Raw genomic sequence first — 15,626 nt, forward strand, 5'->3', positions numbered from 1 at the left:
ATGGCAAGGTCGCTGGGTTGAAAAGCTCATCAGTTTCCAAAAAGTCGAACCCGTCGAAACCCCGCAGTCGCTTTCGGCTATGCCTATCGCCGTCGTTTTCTAAGACAAACTTGTTCAGCAGGTCAACGTTCTTCCTTTTTTCAGATTTTTGCGCCTGCAAAACTGACTCAAAATCAGCTAGACTGGACATGTTTGTTCATGTTGTTGTTTGAACAGTTCTCTTTGATCTTCCTTACACTCGTATTCTTCGTTTTTCTCTTACGTTCTCTACCCGTCGTTTATATACACATACGCGTCATTATATATGCATAAGGCAGATCACAGGGGTCTTTGTAGCGTCGTTTTCACACAATCGTATGTCGTTTTTAAGTTTTTCCTCGTTTTCCACAGTTTTCGTCGTTTAAAATCTTTTCTTAGGCACATATTTCGTCGTTTTACTTTTCACGTAGGTTGAGCTCCCATATTTGTGGGGTTGGTTTTTCTGAATTAAATTAAAAGTCCCACTTATTGTAATTTTTTTATAATATGTTTATAGTTTTATTTAAAAAGAAAAATGATAAGTAGTTCTGATTATAATTTTACGTATTGAATTGGGAATTTATCAGCGTTTTTAGATTATTACTTGCATCGTTCTTTTACTTCGTATATATTTCAGGTCTTTATTCTTCGTCTGTCCCGTTCTAAGTGCTTGTCCAAGACTTCCTTTTTCACCTCGCCAATAATTAGTAGTGCTGTTCATCTGTGGTGGGTTCGACTGACAAGGATGCCAGACCTATTCCCACATATATATCCAAGGATACACAACATATATATAACTAACTTAAAACTACTTTAGCCATGTTAGGACTAGGAGTAATTGCATACATGGTTCTTATTACTACACATAGTACTATCAAAGTCGATATTGAACTCCTTGAATTTACCATCTACGTTCAAAAGCTTATCAAAAAGTTTCTTAAAGCGATCATTGGTCAGCGCCACGTAGCCATCCAAATCCAAGGTTTATTTCCAGCCAAAAGGCACAAGTCCTTGAAATCCCAACGCGCAGGTCTATATAAACCATAACTGTACCAACAAGCTCCCCTAGCGGCTTTGTAGCATATTAATGAAAACAGCTGATTGGCTGCATGTGATGTGCAATCTCGATTGAATTGCAAAACATTGTTTATGTTTTTAATGACAGGTCCGATTTCAATATTTTGATGGCATGTAGATTGATAATAACAACATAATCTAAACTGTGGCTCCGCCCAAAACTGTGGCTACTACAGTTTTGATGCTAGAATAAAAATTTTAACTGAAATGTATTGTTCTCATTAATACCTTTCGATTGACCCCAAAAAAAGTTTGACACGCCCACAATTTTTATGCTAGGTAAAAAATTTTAACGGAAATGTATTGGTCTCTTCAATACCTATCGATTGAAAAAAAAAATTTGTAACGGTATCTGATAGTCGAGGTACTCGACTATAGCGTTCTTCCTTGTTTACTGTTATAGTCGTATGTGGGCGTGTCACCCTGCTGAGACAAACTTGCGATGCGTATGAAGTGCAAGAATCTCCATGCCAAGTACTAACATTTCAAATTTATAAATTTAAAATTTAAAAAATTTTTACAAATCAAAAAGCATAATAAATATTGATACGTATGCAAAATAACTTTTGTATGCCCCTATCGGTGCTGACGTGATCCCGCGCAACAACATAGAGTTAAGGCTGGCCTACTAACCGCGGCAAATAAGCTCGTGGGCGTGGGGAGGCCCGGAGGCCGATACACGTATGTGGGCGCGGGGGTAGACCCTCGCTGCAGTCACATAATTGAAAGGTCGGCTGGCCGTTGATAATCCAATGCAGAGTCGTTGTATTAAATTATTCACTAAGTTACAACTTTTCCTTAATATCGACTTTTATTTTACTGTTCACAATTAGGGACGATTATCTGATAAGCAATCCTCGGTTTAAGAAAATTTGGGAACTCATTAAGAGTTGGACAAGAGTTGGACACAACAGAGTCGGGAAATTGGATGACCAAATTCTCTGCTCGATTGCTACACGGATTACGCTGCAGTTTTTAGGCTCGCCGGGTGCTGACTTGATGCTTGTGCTTACATTAGCTGGACCCAGCTTAATTTATGATAAAAGGACCGCGGCGCAATTGAATCTTAATAATGAACTTCAACTGAAGTGGGGGAGCTTATTGGGATTCTGTGGGAAAACTGAGTAAGGGGTTCTTAGCTAAGCATTGTTTATAGGAAACTGTTTACGACTTGGGTAAGTCGGCTGGGCACTTGAGCTGGAAGGCGTTCTCAGCTTAGACTTGTATATAAATAGTTTGTTTATATATTGGGTAAGGAGGCTGCAATCATGAGCTGGTTAACTCTCCCCCTTCTAAATTGAATCGTCCGGATTCATTGGAAGTAATTTCATCCTCAGTGGTATTTGCATTTCGGACATATTATTTTCGGGGTTTATTTCAATATGAATTTGCCGTGGGTTGCATATTAGATATTTCTACCTGTTACTCGTAAATAAAAGGGTATACTAGATTCGTCGGAAAGTATGTAACGGGCAGAAGGAAGCGTTTCCGACCCCATAATGGTTATATATTCTTGATCAGGATCACTACCCAAGTCGATCTAGCCATGTCCGTATGTTCGTCTGTCCGTATGAACGCTGAGATCACGGAAACTATAAGAGCTACAATACTGGGATTAGGCATGCAGATTCCTGGGATTACTTTACTTTAACGCCCACAAACCGTCCGCAAACTTCAAAAAATTGTAAGTATGAACGTGTATATCTCGAAAACTGCGCTACGCAGCGCAAGTTTGTTACGCGAATATGTCACGCCTACTCTAACGCCCACAAACCGCCAAACCTGTGGCGCTCACAATTTTCATGCTATATAAAAAATTAAATGTATTGGTCTCGTCAGTACCTACCTATTGATCCAAAAATTTGCCACGCCCATTCTAACGACCATAACACTTAAATCTGTCTACCGCCGGTAGGTGGAGCATCTCAGTCTGGCTTTGCTGCTTGCATATCTCCATTTCCATTTGGTCTCTTTAGCTGGGTAACGGGTATCTAATAGTCGTGGCATATTCACATAACAAACTCAAAACTGTAGGAAAAACATCAATTGATTACATAAATTTTTTATTATACTCGCTGATTTTATAAAAAAGACATTTTCTTCATTTAGTAGCCTAGTAAAACAAGTACTTTCTGGGCTTACAGTGCAATAATTATTAAATATTTCTGTCTTAAAATTAGAAATTATATAGTAACTATGGTTACATTTGGCGACATGATTATCAATTAATAGTTTTCCATCATTGTGTGAGATTGATCTTGCGTTATAGGTTCGTTGGGGTACGGGGTATCTTATATATAATACAATTAACTCTTGGTGTATGGCGATTTGAAATTTGGACAATCTAATATGTCAGTAGTTAATACAGGCTTGTGATCATGTTTATATATTTCTAGGATTTCTCAGCGTTTATAATTTTAGTGTTGAAAACATCTATTTTGGCTAATTTAATTGTATCCATTAAATTCATCAGAGCGTAAGTGAGCAAGCAAAGGTGTTTTCTGAATGGAAATTCTTGGTTTGGAAAAACTGTTTGAAGATTGTCAGATACAGTCTTTATTTCTTTTAATAAGTTAGAACAAATTGATTGTTATTATTTTGTATTAAATCAACAATTTTATTTTTTTTGACCGTTATCAAATTATCATGATTGGGTGTCCCTGCTATCCATTTCCAAAGGGTGCCTAATTCATTGATTCTTCTTTTAGCCCTACTTGGTAAAATTTGTGAAAGAAGCATTTTAACAATATCTAAATCATAGGAAATTTTCCACTGTGAATTTTGATTACCTTTGTTTATGATTTGATTCGAGTTTGATTATGCCTTTTATTCGGTTTGACGATTTATTAGAGACTGAACTGAAAAATGCTGCACGCTTTCGTGCAAAAAGCCAAAGAAGAATAAGATATACAGTGGTGCATATACTAATATTTTCAACACTCCTTCTCACGACGGTATATCTAATATAACAGAAAAAACTTGGTACTTAATTCAAATCATTCAGTTTTAGTTCTGTTCTTACTATTTAGATGTGGTTCTTGTTCAGTTTAGCCCTAGCGAACTTATACATTTTATGTGCTTAACTTTACTTAAATTCTTTGTTAACACATCTGAAATAATATCTTCGGTTGCTACATATTCAATATCAATGATATTCTTTTTATATAAATCTCTTATATAGTGATACTTAATATCTATATGTTTACTTCTTGCATGAAAAATAGCATTCTTAGCTAGACATTGAGCGCCCTGATTGTCACTGTAGATCATCAATGTTGACGCCGTCTTATAACCCATTTCTGATATTATTTTCTGGTCGTAAGCTGCCTCTTTAGTTGATGTTGAAAGTGCTACATACTCTGCCTCCGTTCTACTGAGTGCTATGATGCTCTGCTTCTTTGACTCCCACGAACAAGCTGCTCCAGCCATGAAGAACGCCCAACCGCTGAATGATTTGCGGTCAATGCTGTCTCCTGCCCAATATCCATCGACATAGCAGTGAACAGGCATACCAGATCGAGCATAATGCAATTGCAAGCCCGAAGTTCCTTTTAGGTAGCGAAGGATTCTCTTAGCAGCCAGCTCATGTTCTTGGGGTTCACTGCACCTCTGTGCCAACTTTGCCACGGAGTGTACAATGTCTAGTCTTGTGATCAAGACTAAGTACAGCAATGATCGAATAAGTGATTGATACTGCTTTTCGTTAGCTCTTGGGCAGTCATCCACAGTACACAGGCTCTGATAACCAACCTCTAAAGGTGTGGCATTCGGCTTACAGTTTTCCATGCCATATTCTCGTAACAGCCCGTCGATATACTGCTTATGTCCAATCGTGACGCTGCCCTTCTCTCCATTCCGTTCGATTTCCATGCCCAAGAAATGGTTCAGCTATCCGCCATCTACTACATCCAATTCCTTTGTGATTTGAAATTTAATGTTGACAAGGTCTTCTTTTCTGGAACAAGAAATAATTAGATCATCAACATATACAACAATAATGTTAAGATTTCCGCCAATTTTCTTGGTGTAAATGCATGGCTCACTAAGGCTCTGGACAAAACCAATATGCTGAAGAGTACTATCCAATTTCTGATTTCATTCCCGTGCAACCTTAGCAACTCCAATAGCGTTTAGCTTATTGTATGCCTTACGTGGTCGTCCTGGCTTTCCCGTACGGATTAACTTCGGCCTCCCTGGGCCTCTCTGGACTCGGTTGACATTCTCAACTAACTCGTCTTCATCATCATTGGCCTCTGGCTGTTCATCCCTTTCTGGATCTTCGTTATTTTTATCTTGCTCACCATTTGTCTGCATATTCAATATGTTTGAGTTCTCCATCAACTCTACGGACGATACATCCTAGTTTTTCATCATATCGTGCTCAAGGAATACAACATCCCTGGCTTCCTTGATAGTTTCCGTATCAGGATTGAAGAGCCTATATGCTTTGGCAGTTTCTGAGTAACCAACCAAGATATGCTCTATCCCTTTCTGAGAAAATTTTCCTTTCCTTGTCTTGTCTAGAACTACGGCTTTTGTAGCAAAAACTTTCAAGTGGGACACTCCGGGTTTTTTCCCAAACCATTCTTCGTACGGAGTCATATCTTTTAATGTAGACGTTTTAGTTCTGTTTCTCAAGTATTTCGCTGTCATTGTCGCTTCCCCCGTAGTGATTTATCAGCACTGGAATGAACCGTCATGCTTCTTGCCATTTCCACTAGCGTCCTATTGGCACGCTCAACAACGCCGTTTTGCTGCGGAGTATGGGGAACGGTAAGCTGCCTCTTAATCCCATGACTTATCAAAAAATTTTCAAACGCACCATTGATGTACTCTCCACCATTATCGCTTCGTATGGCTCTAATCTGCTGTCCAGTTTGCTTATCAGACAAAAATTTAAATTCTTTGAATTTGTCGAAAACTTGATCTTTTTTTTCTAGCATGTACACCGATACGTAAAGCGTCTTGTCATCGATAAATGTAGCAAAATGTCGCGCTCCTCCTTTAGAAACTGTACTCATAGGACCGCATACGTCCGTATGAATCAGACCCAACACTTTATTCATACGATTTTCCGACATTTTTGGGAACTCTTTTACGCAAATCTTGCTTTTCGCACACGTCTTGCAAACAAAGTAATTTATGTTACCGGTAACTCCATCCAGACCATACACTAATTCTTTTCGAGTCATGGTTTTTAAACTTTGGAAATTTATTACTTGGTTTATTTTCCCGTTTGTAGCAAAAGCCATTTTGTTTTCATTTTCGACAACAAACAAGTCATTCTTTTTCTTTGCTTTCAACACCGTTTCACTATTCTTATTTTTGACGCTTGCATTATTTTTCGAAAAACATATTTCGAACCCGTTGTTCGTTGCTTTTGACACTGAAATAAAGTTACACTGAAGATTTTTTACGAACAACACATCAACCAATTTAATAATGTTCTCTTGCCAGTATAGTTTCACTGTTCCAATGCCTTCAGCTTCAATGTAATTTTCTCCAACTAGCATTATTTTGTCTTTATGTTCACGGATTGAAACAAATAATGATTTGTTTGCACATAAATGAGCTGTTGCCCCGCTGTCCACCAAATATTTTCTGTTAGTCCTACTTGACCTGCTGCTGAGTAAGACTTTTTGTTCTCTTCGCGTTTCTTTTCTTTATTGTTGTCTTTTTCCGATCTTGCGAGTTTTTTTTTTGAGTTGCACTTTGCCGAAACATGTCCATGACGACCGCAGTTCCAGCATTCCACATTTTTCATGTCTTATACATGTCTCTTCCTTTTTGGCGCGCGACGCGTACATCTTCTTTTCCGTTCCATCGGCCGTTTTGTCACTAAAGAACCACGCGTTTCAATGGCGACTACGAAATTTTCGTACAAATCACATAAAACAAAATTATTACAAGCATTTCATCTGACACTGTTTGATAAATTTCTTGTAGTTTTTCAAGTACGTCACTTAAATTACTCAAATGCACTGTGATACTCTCTGACTCTGACATCTTCGTGTACAGCAATTGTTTGAATAACTGTATTCTACGGGCCGGTCCAGAAGGCATGTGAACACTAGCCAGCTTTTCCCAAGCTTCCATTGATGATGTGCAGTGCTTAACGTAGTTAATCTGCGACGGCTTAACACTCAACAAAATACTCGCGAGGGCCTTTTCATCTTTTATACAAAAGTTTGTCTGTTGTTCTACTGTTCCACTTTCGTTTTTAATTTCACTTCGCACGCAACTGACCAAAGTTCCGAGTGTATTAGCAAACTTTTCATCTGCACTGCACATGAACTATAATTTTCACTATCCAGTTTTTCTATTGAGCATTGTGAACTCATTTTGTTCATTTTATTGAAACACCACCGAATCTCTAAATATTTAATCTCTTCGATTATTATGCGCAAATTTTATAGCTTGCTGGGCCCATAACCTATTCGGTTTGACGATTTTTTAGAGACTGAACTGAAAAATGCTGCACGCAGGCAGAACAATAACTTAAGGAAGAGAGAGAAAAAGAACGCACCGTTACTTTCGTGCAAAGAACCAAAGAAGAATAAGATATACAGTGGTGCATATTCCAATATTTTCAACACCTTTATATAAAGTTAAACTAGTTATATGAAAGAGGTCAGCGTATGAAACATAAATAAGATGTCTTTTGAATCCCTGTAGAGGAAAAAATCATAGTTCATGTATTCCATTATTTCGGAATTGGTTTCCGCTACTATCAATAATACATATATTATTGAATTCATTTTCTGTAATTTAAGACAAACTGTGTTTAAGATCTGATGTTATCCTTATGAATCGTACGATTTCTATTATTTATGATAACCTTACTGCCAGGATCTCCAACTCGTAGCTAGAAAACTTTATGTCTGCGTCTGTAGTTTTCTTACTTATGTAATACACTGCATGAACCTGGTTTTCCTTAGGAGATTTTTTGAGTAAAACTGCCCCAAAACCATCAATTGAAGCATCTGAACGAAGTTCTGTTTCGTGCTGATGAAAAATTTTGAGCACAGGTTTTTGGGGAACCGAGTTCTTAAGAGCGTCAATCTCTCTGCCAGAAAAACAAAACACAGCGTCATGCTTCATAAGATTGGTCAAAGGTTTGGCGATGATCGAATCTTCAACCAGACCAGGCAAGCTTTACTTCTGGTTTATCGGGAGAGGAAACTTCGTCACATACAGAAACTCGATTTTCTGTTTTAGGAAGCAGCATTTCTTTAGGTTGATAACTAAACCATACTCCGGGACAATGGTATCGTCGACGTAAGGAATCGCAATACCAGATCGTCTCTTTTAGGAACTGGTACTGGCCATTGTGAGTTACAAAGGATGTGAAATTGGGTTTTTTTTCGGTCAATCGACAGGTATTGATGAGAGCAATACATTGCAGTCACAATTTTTATTCTAGCATCAAAACTGTATGAGCTACAGTTTTGGGCGGTTTGTGGGCGTTAGAGTGGGCGTGGCACGCTGCTGAAACAAACTTGCGCTGCGTAAGAAGCTCAGGAATCTGCATGCCTAATCCCAGTACTGTAGATCTTATAGATCCGAGATCTCCGCGTTTATCCGGACGGACGGGCAGACGGACATGGCTATGCAGACTCGGCTAGTGATCCTGATCAAGAATATATATACTTTATGGGGTCGGAAACGCTTCCTTCTGCCTGTTACATACTTTCCGACGAATCTAGTATACCCTTTTACTCTACGAGTAACGGGCAACGCCTACTAACCGACCAAACCCTTACCTCTACCGCGTAGACTCTGTGGTAGGGGTACGGGTCAAGAAATTTATGAGTGTTTTCCGATTTTATGCATTAGGCCTTTAAGCCAAACTCGGTCAAATGCTTGGAAGACATCAAGGCATATCGCAATATTCCCGATTTTTCGATGGTTCCGTGCCTTTCCAGAAACCCGATTTTATGTGCCGGGATTACATTGTGTGCTCTTAGATATGGTGTTATGCGCGTGAGAAATAATTTTTCTAATTATCTGGACAGGCACGATATTAAACCTTTTTGATTTTACGATGAGGGGATTGTGTGGTCTTTCCCAGGCTTCGGTACTTTTTCCATTTTTTGGGAAGTACCCAAGGTTGTGATTCAGTTAACTACGTTAATTAAAATATAAAATACAGTTTGGATGTTCAATTATCATTTTTAAGGTTATAAGGTGTAGTAAGTTCACATATCGAATGCACACTGTACTCAGTGTTGTGCATTAATATAAGTACAAACAGATTGTACATACAAATCTAAGACCCAAGCAGTTCCCCAAGCGCTCGGTAATATGACCAACCTTGAGTGCACTGGGACTGGACATTGTCAAAGAGTCAGCATAATTGCCATACGCGACCGCTCTGTCACCAAGTGAACATAGTACCCCTCTCTCCTGCGGCGACCATCCGTCAGCCTCACACATATATACCCATTTATACATAAGTGTAGACCGCCGCTCTGACGGCTCTCTGCCGACAGCGCTGAGCGATCTTTAGCTATGTAATAGAATTAAAGAGCATTCAATAAAAGAGCATTGGAAAGAGGGATCAAGTCGCTCCTCCGGCAAAGCAAAGGTTCCTACTCTGTCTTCGTCACTGCGAGCCCAAGTACCCTAGGAGTTTCTAACCGGAGTGGCTGTCTCCATCGGAGAGATTAAACTTAAACGGGATGCTTAGTACTGGTCGGCGCTAATTGATCAATGTTCCGGCTCTGAGGAAGATCTTCTTGCATTAGATGTTAGTGACACTGCGGGTGGCTTTGTTAAAAAGTTGCTTCGAATGAGGTGATCTGCTGGATTGCGCGTCGTTTTTCCAGAATAGTTTGTTCGATTTGTCCGACGTCAGCCTGTAGGAGTAATTGAATATTTCTACTCTTTGAAGAAGAGTTATTAAGACCGGGGAGTGGTCGTATCATAAGTTCGATAAAGATTTCGCGCGAATTAAATTCTTGGGATGTTATTTCCACAGCGAAGTAAATAAAGTCCGTGAGAAGGCAAATTTATATTTACGATCGGCTCTCTTGCAATTTTAGTGCGAAGCGATGGTAGATCAAAACAGTTTGGGGCGTATAGGTTACGGCTCTGTCTTCATCGATGTGGGCCCAAGAAGCCGAGGAGTTTCTAATCGGTGTGTCTGTTTCTGTCGGAGATCTTAAATTTGGATAAGCTCTACGCAAGGGATGCTTTGTACTGGTCGGCGATAATTTTTCAACGTACAAGCGCTGGGAAAGCTCTTGCTTTCGGATTCGATAAAAAGTTGCGTTGATTGCAACGATCTGCTGTTGTTGTTTGATTTGCAGTTTAGTCGTCTCTTGCGGTGTTGAGGTTTTGGCTGCTGCCTCGAGTACGGAATCCAGGGCATCGGAACAGTAGTCAATGTCATTCTTGTTGTTGACTTGTGGGGTTAGATCAATGTGGGAACTTAAGTATATCTTGTACTTTAACCAGTTAGTTCAATGAGTCAGCAGCCTGAAGAAGAGTTTTGAAGACCGGCAAATGGTTAGAAGATAACTCCAAGAGATTTCGCCCATGTTAGATATTCTGGAATGTTATTTGTCACAGCAAAGTCCTGAACCTTTTTAGAGTCAACTGGTCAGTATTTAGGGCTGCCAGGGGAGATATAATCGAGTTTTTTGCTTAAGTTTATGATGGTCTTATATAGATGCCTTCACTTGGGGAAGGTGTGCGAGTTCTGCGAATTGTAGTCTCCTCCTGCTAAAAATCGATCTCCGAGTAAATAGTAGAAGTTTAAGAATTGCCCTTACGTTATTGTAGAGCGCGGCGATAATAATACTGTCGTTGCCAGATTGTAATTAAATAGAAACAGCTTGCAAATATTTTGTTGAAATCCTCTGGTTAAGGTGGTGTTTCATGCGTTCCCTGACTAAGATTCTGGTTACGCCGTGGGCTGTACCTCCCGGATGATCTGTGCTGAGAATTATCCAAATTTTTTCAAAGAGATATAAAAGAGGTTTGCGGTTTTTTTGCTATGGGTTTCACTTTTAATTCTCGAATGCCAATCAAACATTAGTCTATAAGCTCCAGTAGGAAAAGAAAGCGGGTTTTAACCGGTTCGGAAGCATCGACCAGTGAAGCCAACACAGCGATGTTGCACTCAGCCTCGTTCGAGTTGAACAAACTTTCACCTGAATGCTAAAACAAGTGGTGATGCACACAACATAGATTCCAACTCCCCCATACCAACGATGGCTTTCGCTCAGCCTGGGCTTACCTAACTGAGCGTCTCGTCCTTTAATCAAGAATCTGGGTCACCTATCCGTGAACCTCAAAGCACCATCCAGAGCGTTGGAAATGTCCGGTGTACATGTACTCTTTATACTCCCTAAGCTCACTCTGTCCCTGTGGGAAGAGATCCTGCACAACAAGGCCAAGATTCCGACGTGGCAGGAGTTGAACACATTCCTTACAGAGCGTCTCCGGGCCCTAGAAGCGATAGAAAAACAATCTTAGCCAAAAGCATCAGCCTCCAGTGCAGCGTCTCGAAGAATACATTTTTACGAGACGAGGGTAGCACCCAAACTTATAGCAAACCCTTGCAAGAAGGAAAATCATTTTTTCCGCAAATGTAGTCCAGATGACGGACGATGAGTGGCTGTTCTAGAGTAAGGCGTTTAAGTGTCTGCTGCTCCATGGTGTGCAGAGTTACTTATACAGTTGTGAGGAGTTGAGAAGTGGCCGGAGATTATGCTAGCAGTGAACACGAGCAAATCGGAATCCAACGGCCATACGCCGGCGTTTCTTACCCAGGGAAGGGAACCACGTCTACCCAGCAGCCTATATAATAAGGAAACCCTAGGCACTGGACGAGCTACGGAGACCCCTGAGGAATATGCCAACAAACTAAGAGAGGTATTTGAGATCGTGCGGCGAAATATGGAAAAGACGTCCCAGGACCAAGTCAGACACTACAATCTGAGAAGGAGGCAATGGTCACCAGCGGTGGGCGACATAGTGTGGGCCAAGGAACATCACCTGTCCAAAGCGGCCGAAGGATTCGATGCAAAACTAGCCCCAAGGTACGATGGCCCTTACCAGGTTGTAGATTTAGTCTCTCCAGGGATCTGCAAAATTCGCCACACACAGTCGAAGAAAGAAAAGACAGTTCACGTTGACGAGCTCAAGCAACAATTAAACGAGCAGACAGCAGAAACGTCAGATGTCTAACAACAGGTACGAGGCGACAGGATTAGGCGTCAGGCCGAAGCGAGAGTCATCCATACGCCACACGGAAAGGACAATCAGGATAGAACAAGGACATGGATAAGAATCACACGTTGATCCAGACTGCGAGGCCACAGGATTAGGCGTCAGGCCGAAGCAAGAGTCATCCACACGCCATGCAGAAAGGTCAACCATAAGGGTAGGGCACAAGGACGTGGATAGGGATGGATGGTGATCCCGACCGCAAGGCAACAGGATTCAGCGTCGGGCAGTTGCCAGAGTCATCCGCGATAACGCCAGGCGGAAGGGACACTTACAAAACGGCACAAGGATACGGGTAACGTAGAAGAGAGTATGCGCGGAAGGAGACAAGCAACACAAGTCGCGCAGTCCAGACATACACCGCAGCATCCGAAGATTCTATACGGAATGCGCCTGACGAGCTCGTCTAGTTGTTACCCGAGGAAAAGGAGAGGACGGTGCAGAATCAGATCTACACCGTAGCCAGCTGGTCACAAAAGACAGAAACACGCACCACACCAACAGTTAACTAAAAACAAGAAGAAGAACGGGGCATGTATGGGCCGCACCAGCAACCTGAAATTTAAAGGGGGCTTAATGCAGGAAGCAGAAACGGACATCATAATACTTACCTGCTGTCCTGGTTGCAAAGTGAATGCGAAGTCCTCTCCGCACCCGCTCTCGAAAGCTGCCAATATGGAGTCAGATGCTGCCAACAGAGGACGAGTGAAGGGCGAGAGAGGACGAAAGGATGAGATGAAAAGGAGTGAAGGAAATGCAAAAGAAACTTACCAATGAAAGTTGCAAAATCACCGCGAGCCAGGGAAGGGGGCGCCTCGATAGGCGATCGATTGGCACTGGATGATAGTGCGATCGATGGGGACACGAAAATGGAAACATCGGCCAAGGTGGAAATATCGCAACGAGCAGGTGGCAACGCCGCATCGTCGGTATCGATATGCGAATAAACATCGATCACGCACGAATGGTGTGACCAGGCGGAGGAACCAATAAAAGGAGTAGAACGCTGCAATGAGCAGCGAGCTGGGGATCGATAGCCCACGAGTATCGATGTTTCAGTGGAAACACGGGAAAATATCGGCGCGGGAGATTTAAACTTGCTACGAGGAGGATGACCAGCGCTGTAGAAACTCAAGGGAGTTAAGAGCGTCGAGGGAGCATCGAGGGAGCAACGAGGGAGCGCCGCGGGAATCACAATGACTCGAAAGCTAGGACATGCAAGGAAACGCCGGAGAGTAGAAACAAGTTCTAAATGTTTCCCGAAGTAAGGGGGGAATGTGAGGAGTTGAATAACTCCCCACAAATAGAAGCAGCAGCAGATGGCCGGCCGCTTACCAGTTACGCGGCGAATTCGCGTAGTAACGGCGCGGCGAGGAGAGTTTGGAGACTTGGATGGAGAGCGAGAGAGTTTGGAGACCAAGGATGGAGATCGAGAGAGTTTGGAGACCAAGGATGGAGATCGAGAGAGTTTGGAGACCAAGGACGGAGAGCGAGAGAGTTTGGAGACCAAGCATGTTGAACGAGAGAGAATGGAGACTTCGCGGGCAAGGCAAGAGTGCCGTGTGCAAAACAGGATAACGGAACTCCACCGGACTTTGGACTCTCTCGTGAACAGAAAATCTTCCTCGACAATATACCGATTGGAAGCGATCCAACAGGAGAGCAAGTAAAGTAATCCGACAGTTGCAGAGAAGATGCAACGAATTGGAATCATCATTAACATTAACATTAACACTTCCGCCAGTTAGCATTCCGGAATTCAATGGCGAGTATCTAGACTGGCCACGGTTCCATGACCTTTTTGTAGAGTTACTACACACTAAGCCATATTCGGCCAGCCAAAAACTACATATTTTACAAAGCTCGGTTCGTGGTGAAGCGAGGAACGTCTTGACAGACACAGCCTTTTCACAGGGTGGCTATTACGAAAGATACTAGTATTCGCCACCATAGCAAAAATCGTTGACTATAAGCCTATAGATGGCTCTTCACGCCAACTCAGGGCCTTATATGACACGATCAAGAATTCAATGAGTACTTTAAAAAATCTGGAAATCTGCACAAAGAACTGGGATCCAATTATAGGGTTCTTAGTGCGGCGAAAACTAGATCAGTATACGTTAGGCGCTCTCGAAGATTCAGCTAACTCACCGACAGAAGTCCCGTTACTGGAAAGGGTTTTAGCATTTTTAGAACGGCGTTCCGGCATGTTGGAAACCTTGGATGCTCAACCCATGGGACATACCAAAACATTGGTATCACGAGATAACAATTGTAAAGTTTGCAACATAGGTTCACACCGGCCCTTATCCTGCAACATGTTTCGAAGAATGAGTCCGGAAGAACGTCGGCAGGCAATGACGAAGATTGCAGGCTGTGCCAATTGTCTGTCAAACTACCATAAGACAAACAGCTGCCCGTCGATGACCTGTCGCTTTTGCCGTCAACGGCATCATTCCATGTTGCACAAACATCCATAATCCACGGCGCCGGTTGTTGCCATTGCTACCATAGATCAACCATTGCAAGCGATGGATACTTCAGATCCAAATCTGCAGACCCCAATGATCAACAAGGTGTCTGCGTTGACCCTCAGCCAACCGCCAAACCCGTACGTATTACTCCCCACAGCCATTGTGGCAATACAAGGACAAACCGCAAGGCGAGAAAATTGTCGCGCAGTCATCGACCTTGGCTCTCAGCTTAATCTCATGTCCAGAAGGATGGTGGACCAACTTGCTATCCCCACCTTCAGCACATCACAAGGTATCTCAGGAATTGAAGAAACGGCGCAAGGATCTTCGTCATGGGCACGCGTGCGGCTGTCATCATTAAGGTCGAACTTTCAGAAGGAGATTGTTGTGTTTATCCTACCACGACTGACGAAGAACCAACCGTCTGAATCCATAGACGAAGGACTTAGTATTCCGAGCACGGTAGTGTTAGCGGACCCCGAATTCGGCCAACCCGGAAGCATAGATTTGCTACTGGGAGCCGAGGTGTATTCTCGATTGATAAGACCCGGACTTATCGGTTTGGGGGATGATAAGCCAACTCTACAAGAAACCACTCTTGGGTGGATTGTGTTCGGCGCAGTGAGGCGACGAGTGCCAGCAGCCATGGCAGGAAATGTCATGACAATAACACGGGAGGATCCACTACCAGCTCTGGAAAAATTTTGGAAGCTAGATACGTTTAACACGGAGGTACCAGCAATGACAGTCCAAGAGAGGCTTTGTGAAGAACATTTTCTATCAAACGTTCAAATCTGCCCGGATCAACGACTAATGGTATGA

At 42.1% G+C, this 15,626-nt stretch overlaps 1 protein-coding gene across 1 annotated transcript; it reads left to right on the forward strand.

Annotated features, from left to right (window-relative positions):
* Window positions 1–14,861: 14,861 nt before the first annotated feature.
* On the forward strand, window positions 14,862–15,626 carry LOC139353880 (uncharacterized). Its single transcript, XM_070998102.1, has one exon. It carries the CDS (start codon window positions 14,862–14,864, stop codon window positions 15,624–15,626), a length of 765 nt encoding a protein of 254 aa, XP_070854203.1.

This window comes from Drosophila suzukii, assembly GCF_043229965.1.
Source record: "Drosophila suzukii chromosome Y unlocalized genomic scaffold, CBGP_Dsuzu_IsoJpt1.0 scf_Y1, whole genome shotgun sequence".
NCBI lineage: Eukaryota > Metazoa > Arthropoda > Insecta > Diptera > Drosophilidae > Drosophila > Drosophila suzukii.